General features: G+C 44.0%; 1 protein-coding gene across 2 annotated transcripts in view; it reads right to left on the reverse strand.

Annotated features, from left to right (window-relative positions):
• Itpr2 (inositol 1,4,5-trisphosphate receptor type 2) overlaps positions 1-19,125 on the reverse strand; it is a 397,058-nt gene that overhangs the window by 52,098 nt on the left and 325,835 nt on the right. For both annotated transcript variants that reach the window (XM_021191683.2, XM_029533962.1), the window contains 4 exons: positions 16,627-16,791; positions 14,141-14,336; positions 8,545-8,637; positions 1,105-1,235 (listed from right to left, as the gene is read on the reverse strand). In XM_021191683.2, coding sequence (XP_021047342.1) covers positions 1,105-1,235; positions 8,545-8,637; positions 14,141-14,336; positions 16,627-16,791 — 585 coding nt within the window. The remainder of the gene's footprint in view (positions 1-1,104; positions 1,236-8,544; positions 8,638-14,140; positions 14,337-16,626; positions 16,792-19,125) is intronic.

Consider the following 19,125-nt stretch of genomic DNA (forward strand, 5'->3'; position numbering starts at 1 on the left):
CAACAAAACGTGACTAAAACAAGACCTTCTTTCCTTAATTTGCCTGGGTTGGGCATTTTGCCACAGCAGCGAGCAAAATAATCACACAGGTTTATCCTAGACACCAAGCAAGAGGGAGTCAGACACACCCCATGGCCAGCTGAGGAAAACCTCGTGATCTCTCAACTTCTGCAGTAGGTTCCTTTCTTGTTCTTACAAGGTCAAGTTCATACAGCTCACCTGTATCCTATCTGGACACGGTATTAAAGCACATTACAGACCATGGGATCCAGTTGTTTAATACAAGAGAGCCAAGACTATTATTGAGATGGATGGATGTTATATAACAGGCCAGCTGCAGAAGAAAACTGTGGGTGCTTCTGGCCTGTGCCTCAACATTCTCAGTGCCTGAGAAATGTTTTTGCTTTGCAGTTTCAATGTATGAAATCCTGTTAGAACTCATCCACATTCTGTATTCATCATGGTAAATAATGGAGGTTCTTCCTATGCAGAAGCAGAGTAAATCTTTGCACCTGGGAATTCAGTAGACACAGATAGCTGTGATTTACATAACAGTCGGTGCCTGCAGAGTTTAGGGCCTTGATTTTGTTGCTGTAACAGAACTCTCCTCCTACTGGAGCCCAACTGACATCCCTAGGCTTTCAGTTCACCCCTGGTTCTCTGTGATTTCACTGCAATGGACCGGTCTTGCAGCTACTGCTATACTTTTAAGGCAAATGATACTGCAGTCCTGAGAAGCAAAACCATACTTGTAAGGAAGAAATAAACCTGGCCTGTGTGCTCTGGGCCTGTCATCCCAGCTTTTCAGGGAGGCTGAGGCAGAAGGTCAGCAACTTCAAGGCCAGCCTGGGCTACAAAGCTAGTTCAGGAACAGCCTGGGCGATGAAGTGAGACTCCCAGTCTCAAAGTTTAAAAGTAAAATATGTGCTGGGGATATGTCTCAATATGTACTGAGGTTCAATCCCCAATACAGGAAGAAAGGAAAGAGGGGAGGGAGGGAGAAAGGGGAGGGAAGCAATGGAGGGAGGGCAAGAAGGGAGAGAAGGAGGGAAGGTAAGAAGGAAAGAGTCACGTGCTTCTTAAAGCAAACTCCATTTTGCTCACATCCTTCGAGGGTCGTCTCAGCACATCCCCAACGCCGCCGCCATTCCTGAGGCCCTGGTTCAGCACAGTGACAATGCACATGAGCAGGGTGTCACATGTCCTTTCGATGCCATCCTCACCTTCCTCGCTGGCTGCAGAAACACGACCATGAAAGAGTTTAGAAAACACACCATTGTGAACATCCGAGAATCTGCTTCTGTTGTGTTACAGCACAATTTCTCAAGTCACGTGACATCCGCAGCACATGCATGTGGCTACGCATGACTGACATGGGTACCATCACGCATACAGTATCATGAGATTTCATTCTTCTTGGCTTGGTGGAAAATGACAGGGTATGAAGGCAAAGCATGGCAAGGTTAAAACTCATGCGCCCAACTGTAGTGAAAGAGACTGTGGTCACCATAGCTCTCCGCCCAGCATGTAAAATTGTGCAGATGGATGAACGGGCAAGTCACTGAGCTCAGCACCCTCATATATAAAATGAGGAAAATGTGAATTTGAAGGTTAGGAATGTTAAAACGCCTGTAGTAGGAGCTTATGATGGGGGCAGCCATGGTTCTGTCATTATTTGAAGTGAGTTTCAAGATATTTTTTGTGGGAACACCTGGGACTAGAGACGAAATCTTGGTTAGGAATTAGAAGAGAGAAAAGATATAATGTATCGGACAGAAAAGTCCTGAGGCTTGACCCTATGCTAAAAGATCTTGCCAGAAAACAAAACACCACCACCAACAACAAAAAGCCTGTTTGAAACAGGGGTTGTTGCTCAGCTGGGCATGAGAACCTGGCTTCTCTCCTTCAGGACTGAGTAGAAAGGCAGAGGCTTATTTTGTTACAATGTTACAGAGCCTCCCCTCAGGAGTACTGCATCTAGGGACCCAAGGCTATGGATCCCAAGGCTACAATCTGCATGTCAAGGTAAGAATATTACAGAACCTGCTGGCATTGGGGAAGGAACTGCTATATTACTGCATGGCCCATTGCCAAGGCCTGTGTAGCACATTGTTAGGAGAAGGCTGGCCTCTCTCTTCTGAACAGATTTTATTTTATATTCTATGGAAGAGGGACCCTGATATTTTTACATGAGTCCAAGTTGCATATTTTAAAATATGCTGGAAAACCCCTGGCCAGGAGAGCTGCATGCAGGAACAGGCAGGCATACACAAAGCACAGCATAGGAGACAGGCAAGACAACGTGTAGGCACTCACCTTCAAGCTGAACCTGTGGGTGTCTCTGATTTAGAAATGTGAAGGAATTTGGGGAGGAAGGAGCAACGGGTACTGGGGCAGCCTTGTGGTGGTGACAGATCAACAGGACAGAAACAAGAGAGAAATAAGAATGAAAGCCATTGTTACATTGTTACTGGGTTCCAGGAAGGAGGTCATGGAATATAGCTACTGCTGCTAAATGAAGAACAAATGTCATGGGATACATTCACTTACTAATTGGTGACTGTCTGGTTGCCAACTAAAGACCTACTATGTGCTGGTTTGGTGGGTACATGGAAATGACAGGAAATAAAGCTGTTAATGCTCTAAGAAAGGAGTTAGGAATTCCATACACCCTACATGGGATCAGTCACAGTGAAATAAAATGGACTGGCTGCCAAGAAGCACATAAAAAATGTTGAGCATCACTAGCCACAAGAAGAATGCAAATAACAACAACATTGAGGTCTCATCTCACCCCGTATCAGATGGCTGCCCTTAAGAGTCAAAACAGATCCTGCAATGGTGGCACATGCCTTTAATCCCAGCATTTGGAAGGCCCAGGCACGCCCAACCTGGTCTACAGACCTGGACAGCCAGGACAGCCAGGGTTACAGGAAAACCCTGTCTCAGAAAACAAACCAAAAGGCACACGGGGTTACTTATATAAAAAAATAGATGAATAGAACTTTATAAAATAGGTTGGCTACAAATACACAGCAAGAGGTCTGCTTTCCATGTGGCAGGCATGCTGTGGGAGGATGCCCAAGTCAGCATTGCCCCCATCCTGTTGCTCAATAATAGCCACACAGACATGCTGGGCTCACACAGCAGCTTCTATGAGCTTCATTAGAAGGTTCTACTGTTCAGGTTCTACCTGAGTCAGTCAGGGCTCCCGTAGGTAAGTGCCACCTTGTGGCCACCTGTGTGACAAGCTGGTCTTCTTCATGCCACACCTACCTGGATTATCACATCATACCAAGGGTTTGGTGTGAAGAAAAAGAGATAAAGGTTTAAGTGTTCCAGCCTACAGGAGCCTTGTGGTTCCCTGGAAAGTTGGGACAGCAGCCTGGGTGTCCTAAGGCATGGCCTTTGCACTTAGCATCAGTGGGGTATGCCTGGCCATCGGGGTGAAGACACTCCCTACAGGCACACTGGGATGTGAGGAGCATGCCTAGCCATCACCATTCCCTGCAGATACAGTGGGCTGTCACACCTGTATCCACACACAGGAACACACACACACACACACACACACACACACACACACACACACACACACACACAAGAACTTAGAACTGTACTTGGTGTATTGTTAGGGCCCAATGAATACAAGTTATCAATTACCCAGGTGGAATGGCTGTTAAAGCTTATGAAAAGTCGTGGTTTTAATACAAGTAAGAAGTTTGACACTTGAGTGACGTGAGGTTATCCATTTTCAGCAGACTACCAGAAAAGCATTTTTCTTAATTCATGATTTTACAAGAAAAGGTTTCATTTGAGGAAAGGAATAAAAATCTGTGCTACTAGATCAGAAGCAGTTCTCTCACCTGGGGTGTTGGTCAGTTTATTAAAAAAAAAAAAAGATACTAGACACTGGCTGGAGATGCTCAGTGGTTAAGAACACTTGCTGCTCTTCTAGGGAACCAGAGTCAGTTCCTAGCACCCATGCTGGGCGGCTCACGATTGCCTGTAACTCCACCTCAGGGAATCCAATGCCCTCTTCTGGCTTGGTATACACAAAATCACAAATATACATCTTAGAAATATTAGACATACTTGAACATATATAATTATTGATATCCTCTTTTTACACTTTAATAATTAAATTGTGTGTAGTTTGTGGCTCTCATGGATACAGTGTCCTGGAGGTAAGATTCAATTGAAATTCTGAGCGTTATTAAAACCGTCTCATATTAAACTTTAATGATAATTGATCCATTTTGGGAACACTGATCTTAAATATTTTTGTAACTAAAACAGCATTTTAAAACACTGATACCCAAATGGGAATCCAAAATGTAGCATGTGTTATCTTGACAAACTATGTTATCATCAATTTTTTTCTATTAAAGTAGGGTACCAAGAGAATAAAACTGGTACTCGTAAATGTTAAACACATGCAAACTTTTTATTCCCCTGAACATTCAGATGGCATTGATTCACAAAATACTTGTGATTATACTTTTAGTATTGTCTAAAGAAGGCTTCTGTTTACTAGAAAAAGTCAATTTTGGGTGGATTTAGGTAAACCTTTTCATCTGAGATTCTAGCAGGCTTGAAGCAAATGAAATATAAGACTTTTGGAGTGTTTTTCAAGTTGAATTAGTGGCCAGTTGTCACATGAATTCTCTGCTGCTGGAAAGATGACCTAGCCCACATCTTCAGGAGCTCTCTGGGGCCAGCGCTCTGGCTGCCAGTCACCCCCCAGCCTCTGAGACCAGCACTGGGCACCTGGGCCTTTAGTGCCATGCACCTGCTGGCCACGGGACAGTAAACCAAGCCTCACAAGTGTACACCACAGTTCACAAATTAGAAATGTGCCCCAGCCCTAGACAGAGAAACACTATTTTTAAATCTAAGTGACACTCATTGCACAACAAAGGCCAGACTTCAGCTTCCCTCTACTCGTGTGACTAGAAGCACACAGCCAACATTTCAAGGAGGCCAGAAGGTCACACCCATAGGCTTGTCAATCAAATAGCTGCAGCTAGACACTGCTAAAATTTAGAGGAAATAAAGCCCTGAAGATCAAATCTACACATTTAGTCAGATTACAGAAATTATTCATATTGGCAAAATGTAAAGGAAGTAAGGTCAGAAGATAAAATCTACTGGGCAGTGTGTGTTGGGGGGGCAGGAGGGTGGTCAGTGGCTCCCATCTGGAATCCCACTATTCAGAGTCAGATGGATTTCTGTGAGTTCAAGACTAGCCTGATCCACATAATGAGTTTCAGTACATTCAGGGCTAAATAGTGATACCCTACTTAAAAAACAAAAACAAACAAACAAACAAACAAAATCCTTAAAGTATGGAAACAAAAGACAAATTCATAGACTTCCTAAGGAAATTTCATTTAAATCAGTTTTAATACGAATGTCAATACATATGGACATTGGTGTGGCTTTTCCATGTCTTTTGGTCAGATTGGGGGTTTCCCCATTAGGAAAGCTCACCCCACCCCTCTAGCTTCAGTACTGTCTCCAACACCTCCTGTGCCAGAACTCAGACCCCATTTTTCCTCCCTACTCTGGCATCTTTCTCTACAAGATTCACACAGTGCTACCACCTCTGTACCCCAAGTGACAGAGACCTGGGGGGAGGGAGCTGCACTTGGGGTGAAAAACTGTGCCTATTTGTCCTTAGAAAAGGAAAGCACAGGGACTTGAGATGGAAAACTGCTGACAAAGGACTCTGATGCTAACAGAAGATACTCAAGTGGCTCCTTGACAGGATACTGGGGGAGAGGCGGGGGGGGGGGGGCAGCAGCACAGACAGACCTGGAACTGGGGACAAGCTGGCACTGTGTTCCCTGACTAGTAAGCTTTCACAGGGATTTTTCTGATTAAAAAAAAAATTATAGAGAACACAGATTGAATGATAGTTTATTAGAGAGTCCCCTCTCTGTGTCTCTCTGTGTCTCTCTCTCTCTCTGTCTCTCTCTGTCTCTCTCTCTGTCTCTCTGTCTCTCTGTCTCTCTCTCTCTGTGTGTGTATGTGTGTGTGTGTGTGTGTGTGTGTGTGTGCATGTGTGTGTTCTGGGAATTGAACTCATAACCTCATGCTTGCACAGCGAGTGCTCTACTGACTGAGCTGCTTGTCCAGTCCTATTGATGACATATTTCTAGGTAGCTGAAGAATTTCATAAAACAGGACAGTGAGCATCCAAGTGTTTCCAGGTTTCCTGTTGCTGCCTTTGCAACATTCCCGGCGTCTCTTGTGGAAATAGCCAGAGCAGAAACTGGATTGTGTTTCACCTGTAAGGATCAGATTGAACTTCTCGGGGTCTTTGGGCTACTCCTGCCTCCTATTGCATCTCTTCCTTCAAAGAGTGAGGGATGGTAGAACAGTCCTAGGTCAGGAGCCAAGTAAGGACAACGGTGAGTCAGATTCTCTACACTCTGACCTGGGGCTTGCCAAAGCCAAGATGACCTGACATGGAAGAACAGAATCGGGGTTCAACACAATGGAAGGATGCTGAAACCTGGAGACCACTGCATCCTAATAGACTCACATAAGAATCTGTCATACCCCCGCATTATGGGTTGGTAGAGATACATAGAATCTGTAAGACCCCAAACTCCCTAACGTCTGAGCCCACGGTGGGTATTTGTTGAATAACAGTTGGACCATCATCAAAGAATGTCATTTTTGCCAAGATTTAGCCAAATGCAGGTCAAGAGTGTGAGGTGGGCTGGGAGAGGTGGATCAGTGGTTAAGGGCACATACTGTCATTGCAGAAGATCTGGGTTCAATTCCTACCATGTTCAGCAGGCAGTTCACAACTGCCCATAACTACGAGTCAAGGGATGTGACACTCTCTTCTGGCCTCTGCATATGCTCACACACATGCCATATATGTAAATAGAAAACAAACAAATGTAAATCTTAGAGAGTGAGTGAGGTGACTCTAGGGGGGTCCTGCCACCCACTGTGAAAGCAGGGATCAGCAGTTTGACCAGAGGTCAAGAGCCTCTGCTGTGATCTGTGGGGAAAGATGGAGAGATCAGAGGTGTTTAAACCAAGGGACATATTATACAGCTTTAGAGGGTGTGTGCTCAGTAACACCATGTGAGCCAAGAAGAACTGACTCTTACTGAGTGTTGACAGGGAGTATGGCAAAAGGAGCTCGCTGGAAGCATTTCAAGTAACCATACCTGTTGAGCACTGGATAGAACAAATACAAGTGTTTAATTCTCTCTCTAGGTCAGAAATCATGAGGTATTTAGTCAGTGGAAGGGACAACTCATCCCTGACCAACAATCCAACATCTCAAGGCAAACGTGACCAGGGTTGAGGGCGCTACATCTCTGTGAGCCCATAAGCATCCTTAAACAAGCAGGCTGCATCCTAGTAGAGAAAGTGCTATATTAGTATGAGCCTGAAGGCATTCTTGAGCTAACACACTGCATCCTAGGAGAGAAGGTGCTACATCACTGTGAGCCTGAAGGCATTCTTGAGCAAGCACACTGCATACTAGAAAAGAAGGTGCTACATCACTGTGAGCCTGCAAGCATCCTTGAGCAAGCACATTGTATCCTCTCACAGTCTATGACTTCACTTGCCTCATTTGCTCTGAGTCCATTTTGCCATCATATGACTCCACTCTTCTTTAGCTATGTCAACTTTTAAGTTACATAAATGTCTACAGTCTACAAAGCTGGCTGTAGTATATGGGTAGAGCACTCGCCTAACATGAATGTGGCCCTGTCCTTAACTCCAAATAAAGGCATAGTCCCAATTTCATTCCCCACTTCCAGAGATACACTATTTTTTTCTATAATTTGGGAAACATCATACAGATTCTTGCTACATCTTTTTTTTTTTTCTTTTGTAAGATTTGCTTATTTATATGCATGAGTATACAGTTGCTGTCTTTAGACAGACCAGAAGAGGGTATCAGATCTCCTTACAGATGGTTGTGAGCCTATGTGGCCGCTGAGAATTGAACTCAGGACCTCTGGAAGAGCAGTCAGTGCTCTCAACCACTGAGCCATCACTCCAGCACATCTTGGTACATCCTAAGATAACAGTTTAGAGCTAAAGTTATCTTTATGTATCTGTTTGCTCCTCAGAAGGTAAGGAGACTTTGTTCATTCATTTTTCTGTCAATAAGCTATCTAGACATAGTTCTGAAAACATGAATACCATAAGCCAAAAATGTTGACAGGCCAGGGGTTACAGCCAAGTCTCTAGAGCGCAGAACTCGTGTTTTTCTCATCCCTTGTTAGAAGCCAAGTAGCCAGAAGAAAACCCCTTCGTGCGGGCTGCTGTTTGGGAACAGCACATTACATACAATGAATCTATCAAATTCAGATGAACAGAAACCTTGTGAGGAGTGGGAGAGTTCAGAATAACAAAGGCAGAACTACCCTTTCTCTGGCTTGAATTATGCTGGTCATTTCCCTTCTGTTCTAGTTCAACACCTTGTGAAATTCCAAGATCAACTCCCACAAACACAACAACATACCTTATTGTGCACCAAAGAAACTGGTTGCCAGTGCATACCTGTGTTGGAAGAGGGGATCGTGGGTGAACAGTTTTCCTTCTGACAGGTTTCCATCATGGAAGGTAAGGTCATAGTGGGAACCCCATGATTACCTGAAAGAACATACAGCAGACCATTTTATAGAAGCATGTCCATACATGACCAAATGAATGTAGCCACAGTGGCATCTGAGTCCAGGGTATTCAACTGAACATCATTTTGGTAACGTTAGCCAGGAGATCTGAGCACAGTTTTGCCTGATAAAGCAACTTTTATAAATAAGGAATAGCTCCATCGCCAATGTGCAAAAAGCTCCATTCTTTTAGTGGCTGTGATAAAGTAGTAATAATACCATTGACCTAAACCTCCACAAGTACTATTATTTCTATGGCCAGGTGTGCTCAGGGTTCTGGGTTCAGGGTTCTGACCTGGAATGCCAGGACTGTTTCCTCCCAGGGCAGTGAGCATTCTGTAGCTCACGCTATAGTCCAGCCCTGCGGCTGAGGAAAGGACCTTGGGTGGGCAGTTCTATGGAGTATGGCCCCAGAGAAAAAAGGCTTCAAACAGCCAAAGGATAAAAGACTACAGGTCCCTGTTCTTCCTGAGTCCCCAGGAACCCCTCTTTCTGTGGCTTCTCTGGCGAGAAGATAATGACCTTTCGATTTGTACTAAACAAAGTTTGACTTGAAAGTTGACTCATACACTGAGAGGATTGAAGGAAAAGTTACAAACATGAGCTGGTGTCACAAGGAGATGTGAGGAATGGGAAGGCTAGGGAGGCAGCAGCAGCCATACATTGTGCTGCGACATCATAGAGAAGGAGTGTTATCACTGGCCGTGATATGGGCAGGAGCGCACGGCTGGTGGTCAGAGAGGGACAGATATGGAGTTCTGAGTGACCCCTGGTGGCATTCCCTTAGTGTTTGATGCATCCCACAGGGTTCTGACAGCTCAGAGTCCAAGGCTTTGGAGAACTGACAGGATATGAAAAAGAAGAGATGTAACAGGAGCTGAGGGATGGAGAAAAGTTAACACAAAGTAATACAGTTGAAGAAGGGGATGGAAGACATAGAAGAGAAAGAAAAGAGCTTTTTGCAGAAGGACTCATAATGCAGCCACAGGGTTTATGAACATGAATATGAAGCCTGGAGCCCAGGGGGCCACCGGGGTGGGATTCACAGGACCGAAGGGAACCAATGGACAGACCAGGGTGAGTCTCACAAGCCTCTAGTCCAGCCCTGTCCACCAAGCAACCGTCGGGTGGTGTGGATCCTCAGAGCTGTGGTTGGAATGGCAGCTTGGGGTTGGCAGGGGGAGATCATAGGTTGTAAAGCCACAAAGGCAAGTTCTCTTGTACTCTGGGTTGGTGAGAATGGGGGAGGGGCTGATGTGAGGAGTGCAGTGTCCTTCACTTGCCAAGGGACCTTTCCTTCCTAGTGCTTTCCCATGACTCTGTTCTGTCCTTGCTGGAATGGCAGCTTCCTGACTACTTAGCAGCAGATGGTGGGTCCAGAGGAGGAATCTGCATACTCCTTTTTTTTTTATTAGATATTTTCTTTATTTACATTTCAAATGCTATCCTGAAAGTTCCCTATACCCTCCCCCTGCCCCTGCCCCTGCTCCCCTACTCACCCACTCCCACTTCTTGGCCCTGGCATTCCCCTGTGCTGGGGTGGGGCATATAAAGTTTGCAAGACCAAGGGGCCTCTCTTCCCAATGATGGCTGATTAGGCCATCTTCTGCTACATATGCAGCTAGAGACACGAGCTCAGGGGGTACTGGTTAGTTCATATTGTTGTTCCACCTACAGGCTTGCAGCCCCCTTCAGCTCCTTGGGTACTTTCTCTAGCTCCTCCATTGGGGACCCTGTGTTCCATCCAATAGCTGGCTGTGAGCATCCACTTCTGTGTTTGCCAGGCACTGGCATAGCCTCACAAGAGGCCGCTATATCAGGGTCCCTTCAGCAGAATCTTGCTGGCATGTGCAATAGTATCTGGGTTTGGTGGCTGATGATGGGATAGATTCCCGGATGGGGTAGTCTCTGGATAGTCCATCCTTTCATCTTAGCTCTAAATTTTGTCTCTGTACCTATATCCTTTCATGGGTATTTTGTTCCTTTTTCTAAGGAGGAATGAAGTATCCACACGATGGTCTTCCTTCTTGGTTTTCTTGTGTTTTGTAAAATGTATCTTGGGTATTCTAGGTTTCTGGGCTAATATCTGCTTATCAGTGAGTGCATATCTAGTGACTTCTTTTGTGATTGGGTTACCTCACTAAGGATGATATCCTCCAGATACATCCATTTGGCCAAGAATTTCATAAATTCATTGTTTTTAATAGCTGAGTAGAACTCCATTGTGTAAATGTACCACAGTTTCTGTATCCATTCCTCTATTGAGGGACATCTGGGTTCTTTCCAGCTTCTGACTATTATAAATAAGGCTGCTATGAACATAGTGGAGCATGTGTCCTTATTACCAGTTGGAAGATCTTCTGGGTATATGCCCAGAAGAGGTATTGTTGGGTCCTCTGGTAGTACTATGTCCAATTTTCTGAGGAACCGCCAGACTGATTTCCAGAGTGGTTGTACAAGCTTGCAATCCCACCAATAATGGAGGAATATTCCTCTTTCTCCACATCCTCGCCAGCATACTCCTAAATCTCCAAGGATACCTGTGCATACCTGCAAATACCTGTGGATACCTGTGGACACCTGCGGATACCTGCGAGGCACGTGTACTCCACTCTCCCCAGCTCTCCGAGGCACTTACATACAGCCCATCTCTGACTCACCACCTCCCCGTCTGTGGGGTTTCTGATCTGCAACCCAAATGACTCCCACCGCTGGAATGTGCTAGCCTCAATAATTTCACCCATGCTCAGCTTTGTGAGTGACAGTGCCCAAAAGGCAAAGAATGAAGAAGCCATGTGCCAACAGAGTCCAGTGTAGTCCAGATACCTCCACCAAAACACAGTCTAAAGCCCAATTGTGAAATATCTGGAGGTAGAACCAGGGGCAGCCTTCAAGGGGTGACAAGACATGGGGCTCTCGCCTCATACTTGGATTCACGCACTCGTGCCTTACTGGCTTATCGTGGGTTCATCATAAAGTCTAGCTGGCCTCTGCTCACTGGTGTGTGTGTGTGTGTGTGTGTGTGCGCGCGCGCGCGCTCGTGCCCTATGCTGTCATCACCACCAGAACAGTCTCTTCAGATGCCAAGCAGATTAAAGTGCTATGCTTTTCGATTTCCCCCAGCCTTTGGAACCATGAACTAAATAATCATCTATTCCCTATAAGCCACAAGGTCTCTGGTAATCTGTTATAGCAACAGAAAGCAGACTTAAGACAGATGCTACTATGATGTGTTAGAAATGAAATTTAAAATATGGAAACAAAAGATTTTTTTTTTAGCCTCTTAAGCTACGGAACAAACTATTCCAACCCATGGAGCATGAGGGATTTAAGTCTGCTGGCGTCCCTATGTGCTGCACTTTCAGAGTACTTACAAAAGTCGCCTTTGACTGCCTTCTATCAAATTGTGCATATGTATTTTCAGTAAAGGAAGAGCTTGAAATTTTAGCTTTAGCGTTTTATATTGTATTTTTCCTATTTCTAAAGAATATACATTCATAATATAGGACCAACTTCATCATCCAAGAACACAAAATATTTACCATAGAATTTGAAAAACAGTCCCTACTGTACATTTTTGTTCTGTAAGTTCTAATGCTTCTGTTTCTCCAGAACAAACTGTGGCCAGGCCTCTAATCTAGCAAGGAATTAAAATCTGAGGCTTGTGCAGTGCTGAGGTTTGACGGTTCCTAAGGAGTTTAGAAAGAACCAAGATCTGGGCCTAACAAAGACGCCTTCCCTCCACACACAGGAAGCATAATGCAATAATGATTTGCAACTTCCGTGTCCCTCAAAGGCCGTAAACTGAGGCCTTGGTCACCAGCCCAGGGAGCTATCAGATCTTTTGGGAGGTGAGGCCTAGTGTGTGGTGAGAGGTCACTCTGGCTGTACCGCTGAAGGACTGTCAGGAACCTTCCTCTCTCTCCCTCTTCCTCAAAGCCACCACAGGGTGAGACTCTTTGTTCAACCACAATGTTCTGTCTTGCCATGGGGTCTCAGGTGTTGAGGCTAAATGACCATTAACTGAAAACATGAGCTGCCAAAATAAGTCATTTTCTTGTATTAAAGTTATTTTCTTGGGCTTTTTATTACAAGGGATGGAAAGCTGGCAACATGCATGTGAAACTCTAGAGAAAACATATGAAGCAACAACATCATTCACATTCCCAAGAACTAAGTCTAATGCTCAGTGTGGAGTTCAAGAGTATCTCCCAGTGTTGTAATTTAAAATGTGTGAAGCTCATGTTTCTGCGGCTTGTGCAGGCCGTTTAGACTCACTAATAAATGACTAGCCTCCACTTAGTCATTCCATAATCTAATTAAAGACATTACCATACACTGTCAATTTTGTAATTGAGGATTACGAGCTAAAGGAAAGAAAGGACACTGCATATGTTTCCACTGATTAAACCTCAATGGTTTGAGAGAGAAAGTGATGTCTTTTTGTGATTTCCCATCTCTATAAACCGTAGTTCATGGAAACAGCACAGTATAGAATCACGGCTTCTATCAAACAAACCAGGGAAAAGGTTAAGAAAGGAATAAGTCCAGCAAGGGTATACAAGCAAGGTGAGAAGCAAAGGACAGTGACAACAGGGGAAGCCAACTCCTCGTGCCAAGGTCTCCAAGTGAGAACGCTGGGTGCTGTCTAAGCGATCTGGTGGCAGAGACTCCAGCAGCCATGCACTGAAGAATGGGGTCTGTTAACCACAGCTCTGATGTTCATCTGCTCAAACATACTTCGTACTACCTGATGATCGCCAAACCAAAGCATTTATCATTTTAAGTTATTTGAATATAATGCAATGCCTATGGGATAATGGCCGAGTGGCAGCTCTGAGGTCCTTTGGGGAAATGTAAAGAAGAGGAACAAAAAAATGCTCGAGTCTCCTGCAGCAAAGCTGCCGCTGCCTCCTGCAGTACACTCAGCATTACGAAACCCTGTAAGATGGAGCACAGATGACATCGCCCGTGTATTTCCCAACCACTCTGACAGCGTGCAGGCTCAAGTATTTCAAACCCTCGGCTCTTACATGCTGTATTAGTTACTTTAATCATCGCTGGGATCAAACACCTAACAACGAGCAACTGGAGGAAGAAACGAACTGTTTATTTTGGCTGACAGTTCAAAGGGAGACAGAGGCACAAGGCAGCGCAGAGGCAGCGGGTCACACCGTGTTAGCTGCCAGGAAGGGGACAGCAGACCGGAAGTGAGGCCAGACTACCCAACCGCAGGGCCCACCCGAGTCAATCACTTCCTCTGCGAGGCTCCACTGGCAAAGTCAGGGCCAGCACGTGGGGACCAGATGTTCAAACCCAGGAGGTGAGGAGGACATCTGGCCCTCAAACCACAGCAGTAGTAAACAAGACCACAATTCAAAAGGGTGAAAGTGGAAACTTCATCTCCGATTGTCCGAAATCCCACCAACAAGGGGTGTACAAGTTACAACGGCGGGGGAGAGCTCGAAGGGTAGGAAGGCTACCTGTGACTGGAGTTCTGTTTTTCAGTCTGTCCACCTCCATGGTGAAGTCATCCTTTAAGAAAAGGAAGCCGATGATGGAGAACAGGTAGACCAGGATAAGAGCCAAGACCGCGGTCAGGATGATGGAGCGGCCGTTCCGTGTGACGCTTTTGATGACGTTCAGCAGGGTCTCTTCTCTATACACCAAATCAAAAAGCTACAGAAATAATAATAATAATTTAAAAAATAACCTTCAAACAAATAACATTTTAAAATAAACCCAGTTGAGTTAGAACAGTGGTTCTCAACCTTCCTAATGCTGTGACTGACCCTTTAATACAGTTCCTCATGCTGTGGTGACCCCAGCCATAAAATTATTCAGTTGCTGCTTCATAACTGTAATTTTGCTACTGTTATGAATCGTAATGTAAATATCTGATATGTGGGAGTCACAGCCCACCAACCACTGAGCTGGAAAACAAGAAGGCACAGTTTCAGTGAAGACAGCTCTGGTAGGATGTAATGTGCATACGTTGGCTTCATAATCGGTGTTATATGGCTTGGCTGTGACACTGCAGAACTGGCACTCACTCTCATTTGAATTTAGAGAATTTATAATCTTAGGCCCATGTGTGTTTATGGACAGTTAGCAAATTCATTGTTCAATCAAGGGTCTGAAAATGAAACGAAGAAAAATTTTATGAGCCTGTGCCATAGAAAATGACTGAATCTAAAACCCTTGGGAAATGCAGACACTCTTCCTTACTAAAAGGATGAGGATAAAACCCTTGTCAGTTTATACCTTTGAAAGCAGAACCACAAACAAAAAAGTAACAGTTTTGCCAATTCCCTTCTTCTAACGGATTATTATCTGTCTTTAATGGGATGCAATCTACTCACTAATCAAAACTCAAGCACATGGCTGCTCTCTGCAGCCAGTGTTAAGAACCATTTTATTATATATTGCTACATTATAAAACTGAAATTATGAATTAGCAAGTGAATGAGATCTATTTAAAAGAAATAAAGCTATATTCATTTTCAAAATGTTTGAAATTAATCCTATCTTCAAAACTGAGCAGCTGGGGATTCGTGTTCTGCTTTCTGGAGATGAGAGCTAGAACCTGTGGTTGGGCTGGGCCAGAGGTATTGTGTTTCCTCCTCAAAGCTCTTAGTTTGCTGCGTTACACAATTACTTCCCACTGTAACCAGGGCCTCATCAATCACTGCTTTATACAGCCTGTGTTTGGGGCATGGCATTTGATGAGTGAAGTTCTTTAAAAAGTCACCACTTTGCTGTTTCTCTCTTGGGAAGTGCAACTATTGTCAGAAACGAAGTCAATATTCTTTGATAAAGATGAATTAATTATCGTAAACACAACCTCAAAACTGTCGATATTCTGGCTTCGCCAACATTTTCACCACTTCAGTTGACATGAGGGGGCTTTATTTTAACTCATCAGTGACCAGAGCATATGGTGTCCAAAGTGATGAAACAAGAAACTCTGCCTCAGACACGGGGGCGGGCGAGGATTGACACTCAAACATCACTCACAGATTCAAACTTTACCGAATTTTCATACCTTTCCTCATTCATAACTATAGGGCAGTAAATGGGAAAGGGGAGTAGCATTTTGGGACGATGAGAAGGCTATGCAGTTGGGTGTGGCCATGCACAGGCACTAGCCCAGCATTGAGGAGACTGAGGCAAGAGGATTGTGAGCTAGAGGCCAGCTTGGGCTACATAATGAAGCAAGTCATTTCAGAACAAAAGAAAAAAAAACTGAAAAAAGAAAACCTGTCTGAAGATTTAAATATGCATGGGTAACAATGATGACATAAGCTAAACAATGATGACATAAGCTAATTATGATGACATAAGCTACTAATGACATAAACTATCAGTTGTGAGATAAGGTAAAGATGATAACATAAACTAACATTGGTAACATAACAATGATGACATAAACCAATGATGATGACATAAGCTAAGGATGATGACATAAGCTAACAACGATAACATAACGATGATGGCATAAGCTAATACTGACATAAGCTGTCGATGGTGACTTAAACGGCTTGATATTTTGCTAGGGTAGCTTTTGTTCCTTTTCATTTTATTTACATGTCACTGTAATGATTAATGTAACATTTGGTATTATACATAAAATATAATACATCCTTATTTGTCTCCCATGCAGCCAGATAATCAGTGAATTTAAGGATTTAATTATTACTTGGCTAAAAAAACCAAAGCAGCCCGTGTTATGAAGCCTGGGTCAAGAAAAGAGGTAGGGAGGCAGATTGCTTCTCATAGAAGAACTGAACTCCACCACTTATGTACTTCCCAGAAAAAAAGGCTAAAAATTATGATCCACACTTCTCCTAAGAAATTCCAAAAACAGCATAACTTATGCTTATTTAAAAATCTAACAAAACCCCAAAGGCTAAGGTGTAAGAGGCTGCATCCCGTGCTCAGCAGTGATCATCTATAAGGCAATACTCACCAGGAAGCTGTAGAAGAACTCGTGGACAAAGAGGCCAAGCATGCAAACCAGGACATAGGCCACGTGGTAAAGAAAGGCCATGTCCAGAATGACTGCTCGGTAGCCTCTGGTGAATGTGCCTCGGTTTCCCACAAAGCTCACCAGGAACACGATTTTATTACATAGCTAAAGGGGGGGAAGAAGGTAGGGTTTTAGTGCTTCAAGATCATCTACAGAACAAGACACTGTGTTCCCAAGTCTTTGGTTTCCTTTCTCTGTGACCTCCTGTGTTGGTTTTCAGGTAGTTCACAAATGCACACACACACACACACACACACACACACACACACACACACAACTGGTTCCCTTAAGGCTCTCAGGGAAGAGGATGACAGCAACACAGACTGAGTGTAAATCTGGCTCTTCCGTATTCCTGGATTACCTAGTTCTTGGCATGGGAAGCCCAGCAGTTTCTGAAAATCTGCCAGCCAAGGTCTTAGTTCACAGACCACCTTCATAGGCTAGAGAACACCAAACACTCAGCGATTACTGCCATGACTCTTCCAATGCTCCTTAGATACCTATGACTGTTTCTATAGTTATGTCTTTTGAAGATAGAGTAGTCTTTGCAATACTTGATTTTATATACATTATATACATGCACACATATACATCTTATCAACATTGAAAGAGTATGAAATCTTCTCCGTCAGTGTCCTAAAGTCCGAATCAATGCAGGTAAGATGAAACACTGGCAGTTATTGCATGTCATGTTGTGATGGTCCAATCAGACCAACAACACAGCCAGCCACTATAGGCAGAATCTTTCCTACATTTCCCCCAGATAGCTGTCCGTCTTCTTGATAATCAATAATAATCTCAATAATCAGTAATAATCTCAATTATCAATCACCTCAAACCCCTTTCACCTTCCTGCCAACAGCTCCAGCAGACGTCAAGTGGAAGCCTTACTTTACTGGTCAGCCATTTCCGTTCTCACTCAGTAGAGCTGAGACATGATGGCGACATCACAATGACTGCTCAGGAATGAGTAAACTTGAGAAAACTGCTGAAAAAAGCAATGGATCCAGGACAAAGGTCCAGTGTCTGACAAGCTGAGTGCACAGCCAGGGTGAGAATGTGTGTTCGGAAAAGCAATGGCAAGTCCTTCCTCTGAACAGCTTTTGAGTGACCCTGTTCAAATTTACACAACTGCCTTATGTCAACTCACCTACCCTGGTCCATCAGTGTGATATAGAAAGGGGTTCTACAAAACTAGAACTAAAAATCATCTCTTCACAAGGATAAATTATATGACACAGACATATGGTTCACATGTCATTTCCCAACTAAGATGAGTTACAAAAATTATGCAGGAAAACTATTTATAAAGGGGACATGACAGGGAGTGACAGAATGAACTAAATTCTCAAAATGGTCAGTACATTTTAGTTGGATAATGTAAAAGACAGGGTACATTTCTGCCTGAATGGGACTTGGCCATATCAGTATGATAAATAAAGAGACTTGCTTTGCTTGTTTGCAGTGGGGGCATGGCATGACCCTTGACCCATAGCTGGGTGCATATGCTTCTGTTCTCTAGAGACATATGGAAGTGGGGTGGGGTTGAGCAGTGGCCTCCAAGTGTTCACATTGAGTTCCGAGATGGGCATAGTCCTTGTGTTTAAGACATCCATGCCAAAGACAAACAAATGCCAGAATTATATATACATATATGAAAGGGCTGGAATCCTGCTTTCCATGACATGAAGAAATTTGTTTATCTTTTATGTAGCACTTTCCATGAGGGCTAGGGCTGTTTATGGAAAAACAACAAGCTGCGAACACACTCTCCCTGTTCGTGTCATCACTTCATTGACAACATTTAACCAGGCCTTCTCTGTGGCCTCATGATACCATGATGCATCCAGTCAGTTCTGTGGCAAGCTTCCCTGTAGGCCATGATAAGCAATGGTGTGAAGACATGGCTGCAGGGCCATCTCCTTCTGAGGTGGTGGATCTGACCCTGAAAGAGCAACGCTACAGCATGCCATAACGCCCCACTCTGCTTCCTTTTTCATTTATCCCACAGAGCTGCACACAGTGTCACCTATGGGGTGACCTGAATGATAATGAAGAGGATAGAAGGATGGAGAAACAGTTCCATGCAAGCTCTAAGGGTCTTTCAAAAGTAGCACACTATCCAAACAGTTTACTAAGAGTTCTTGTCACAGCAAAGGTGAAATCAATGTTTGCTCATGAGTTAATGTCTGGTAAAGGGCAAGCATTGATTGCATCCAGGTAAATAAACCACACGGTCATGTAGTCTCTTCATATGTCCTCACAACTGGTGGACACATCTTTGCAGGATTTTCACAGGTGTGATAAAATGCAAAGATGGAAGTTACGTTGCCCAGAGTACTAACTTCATTCTTGACACAACCCTCTGTTTCTAGAGGATTTTGTTCACATCTGAACAGATGGGTCTAGAAGTTAATCATTAAGATTTATTTTATTATT

The sequence above is a fragment of the Mus pahari genome, chromosome 2 (assembly GCF_900095145.1).
Source record: "Mus pahari chromosome 2, PAHARI_EIJ_v1.1, whole genome shotgun sequence".
In the NCBI taxonomy this organism is placed as follows: domain Eukaryota; kingdom Metazoa; phylum Chordata; class Mammalia; order Rodentia; family Muridae; genus Mus; species Mus pahari.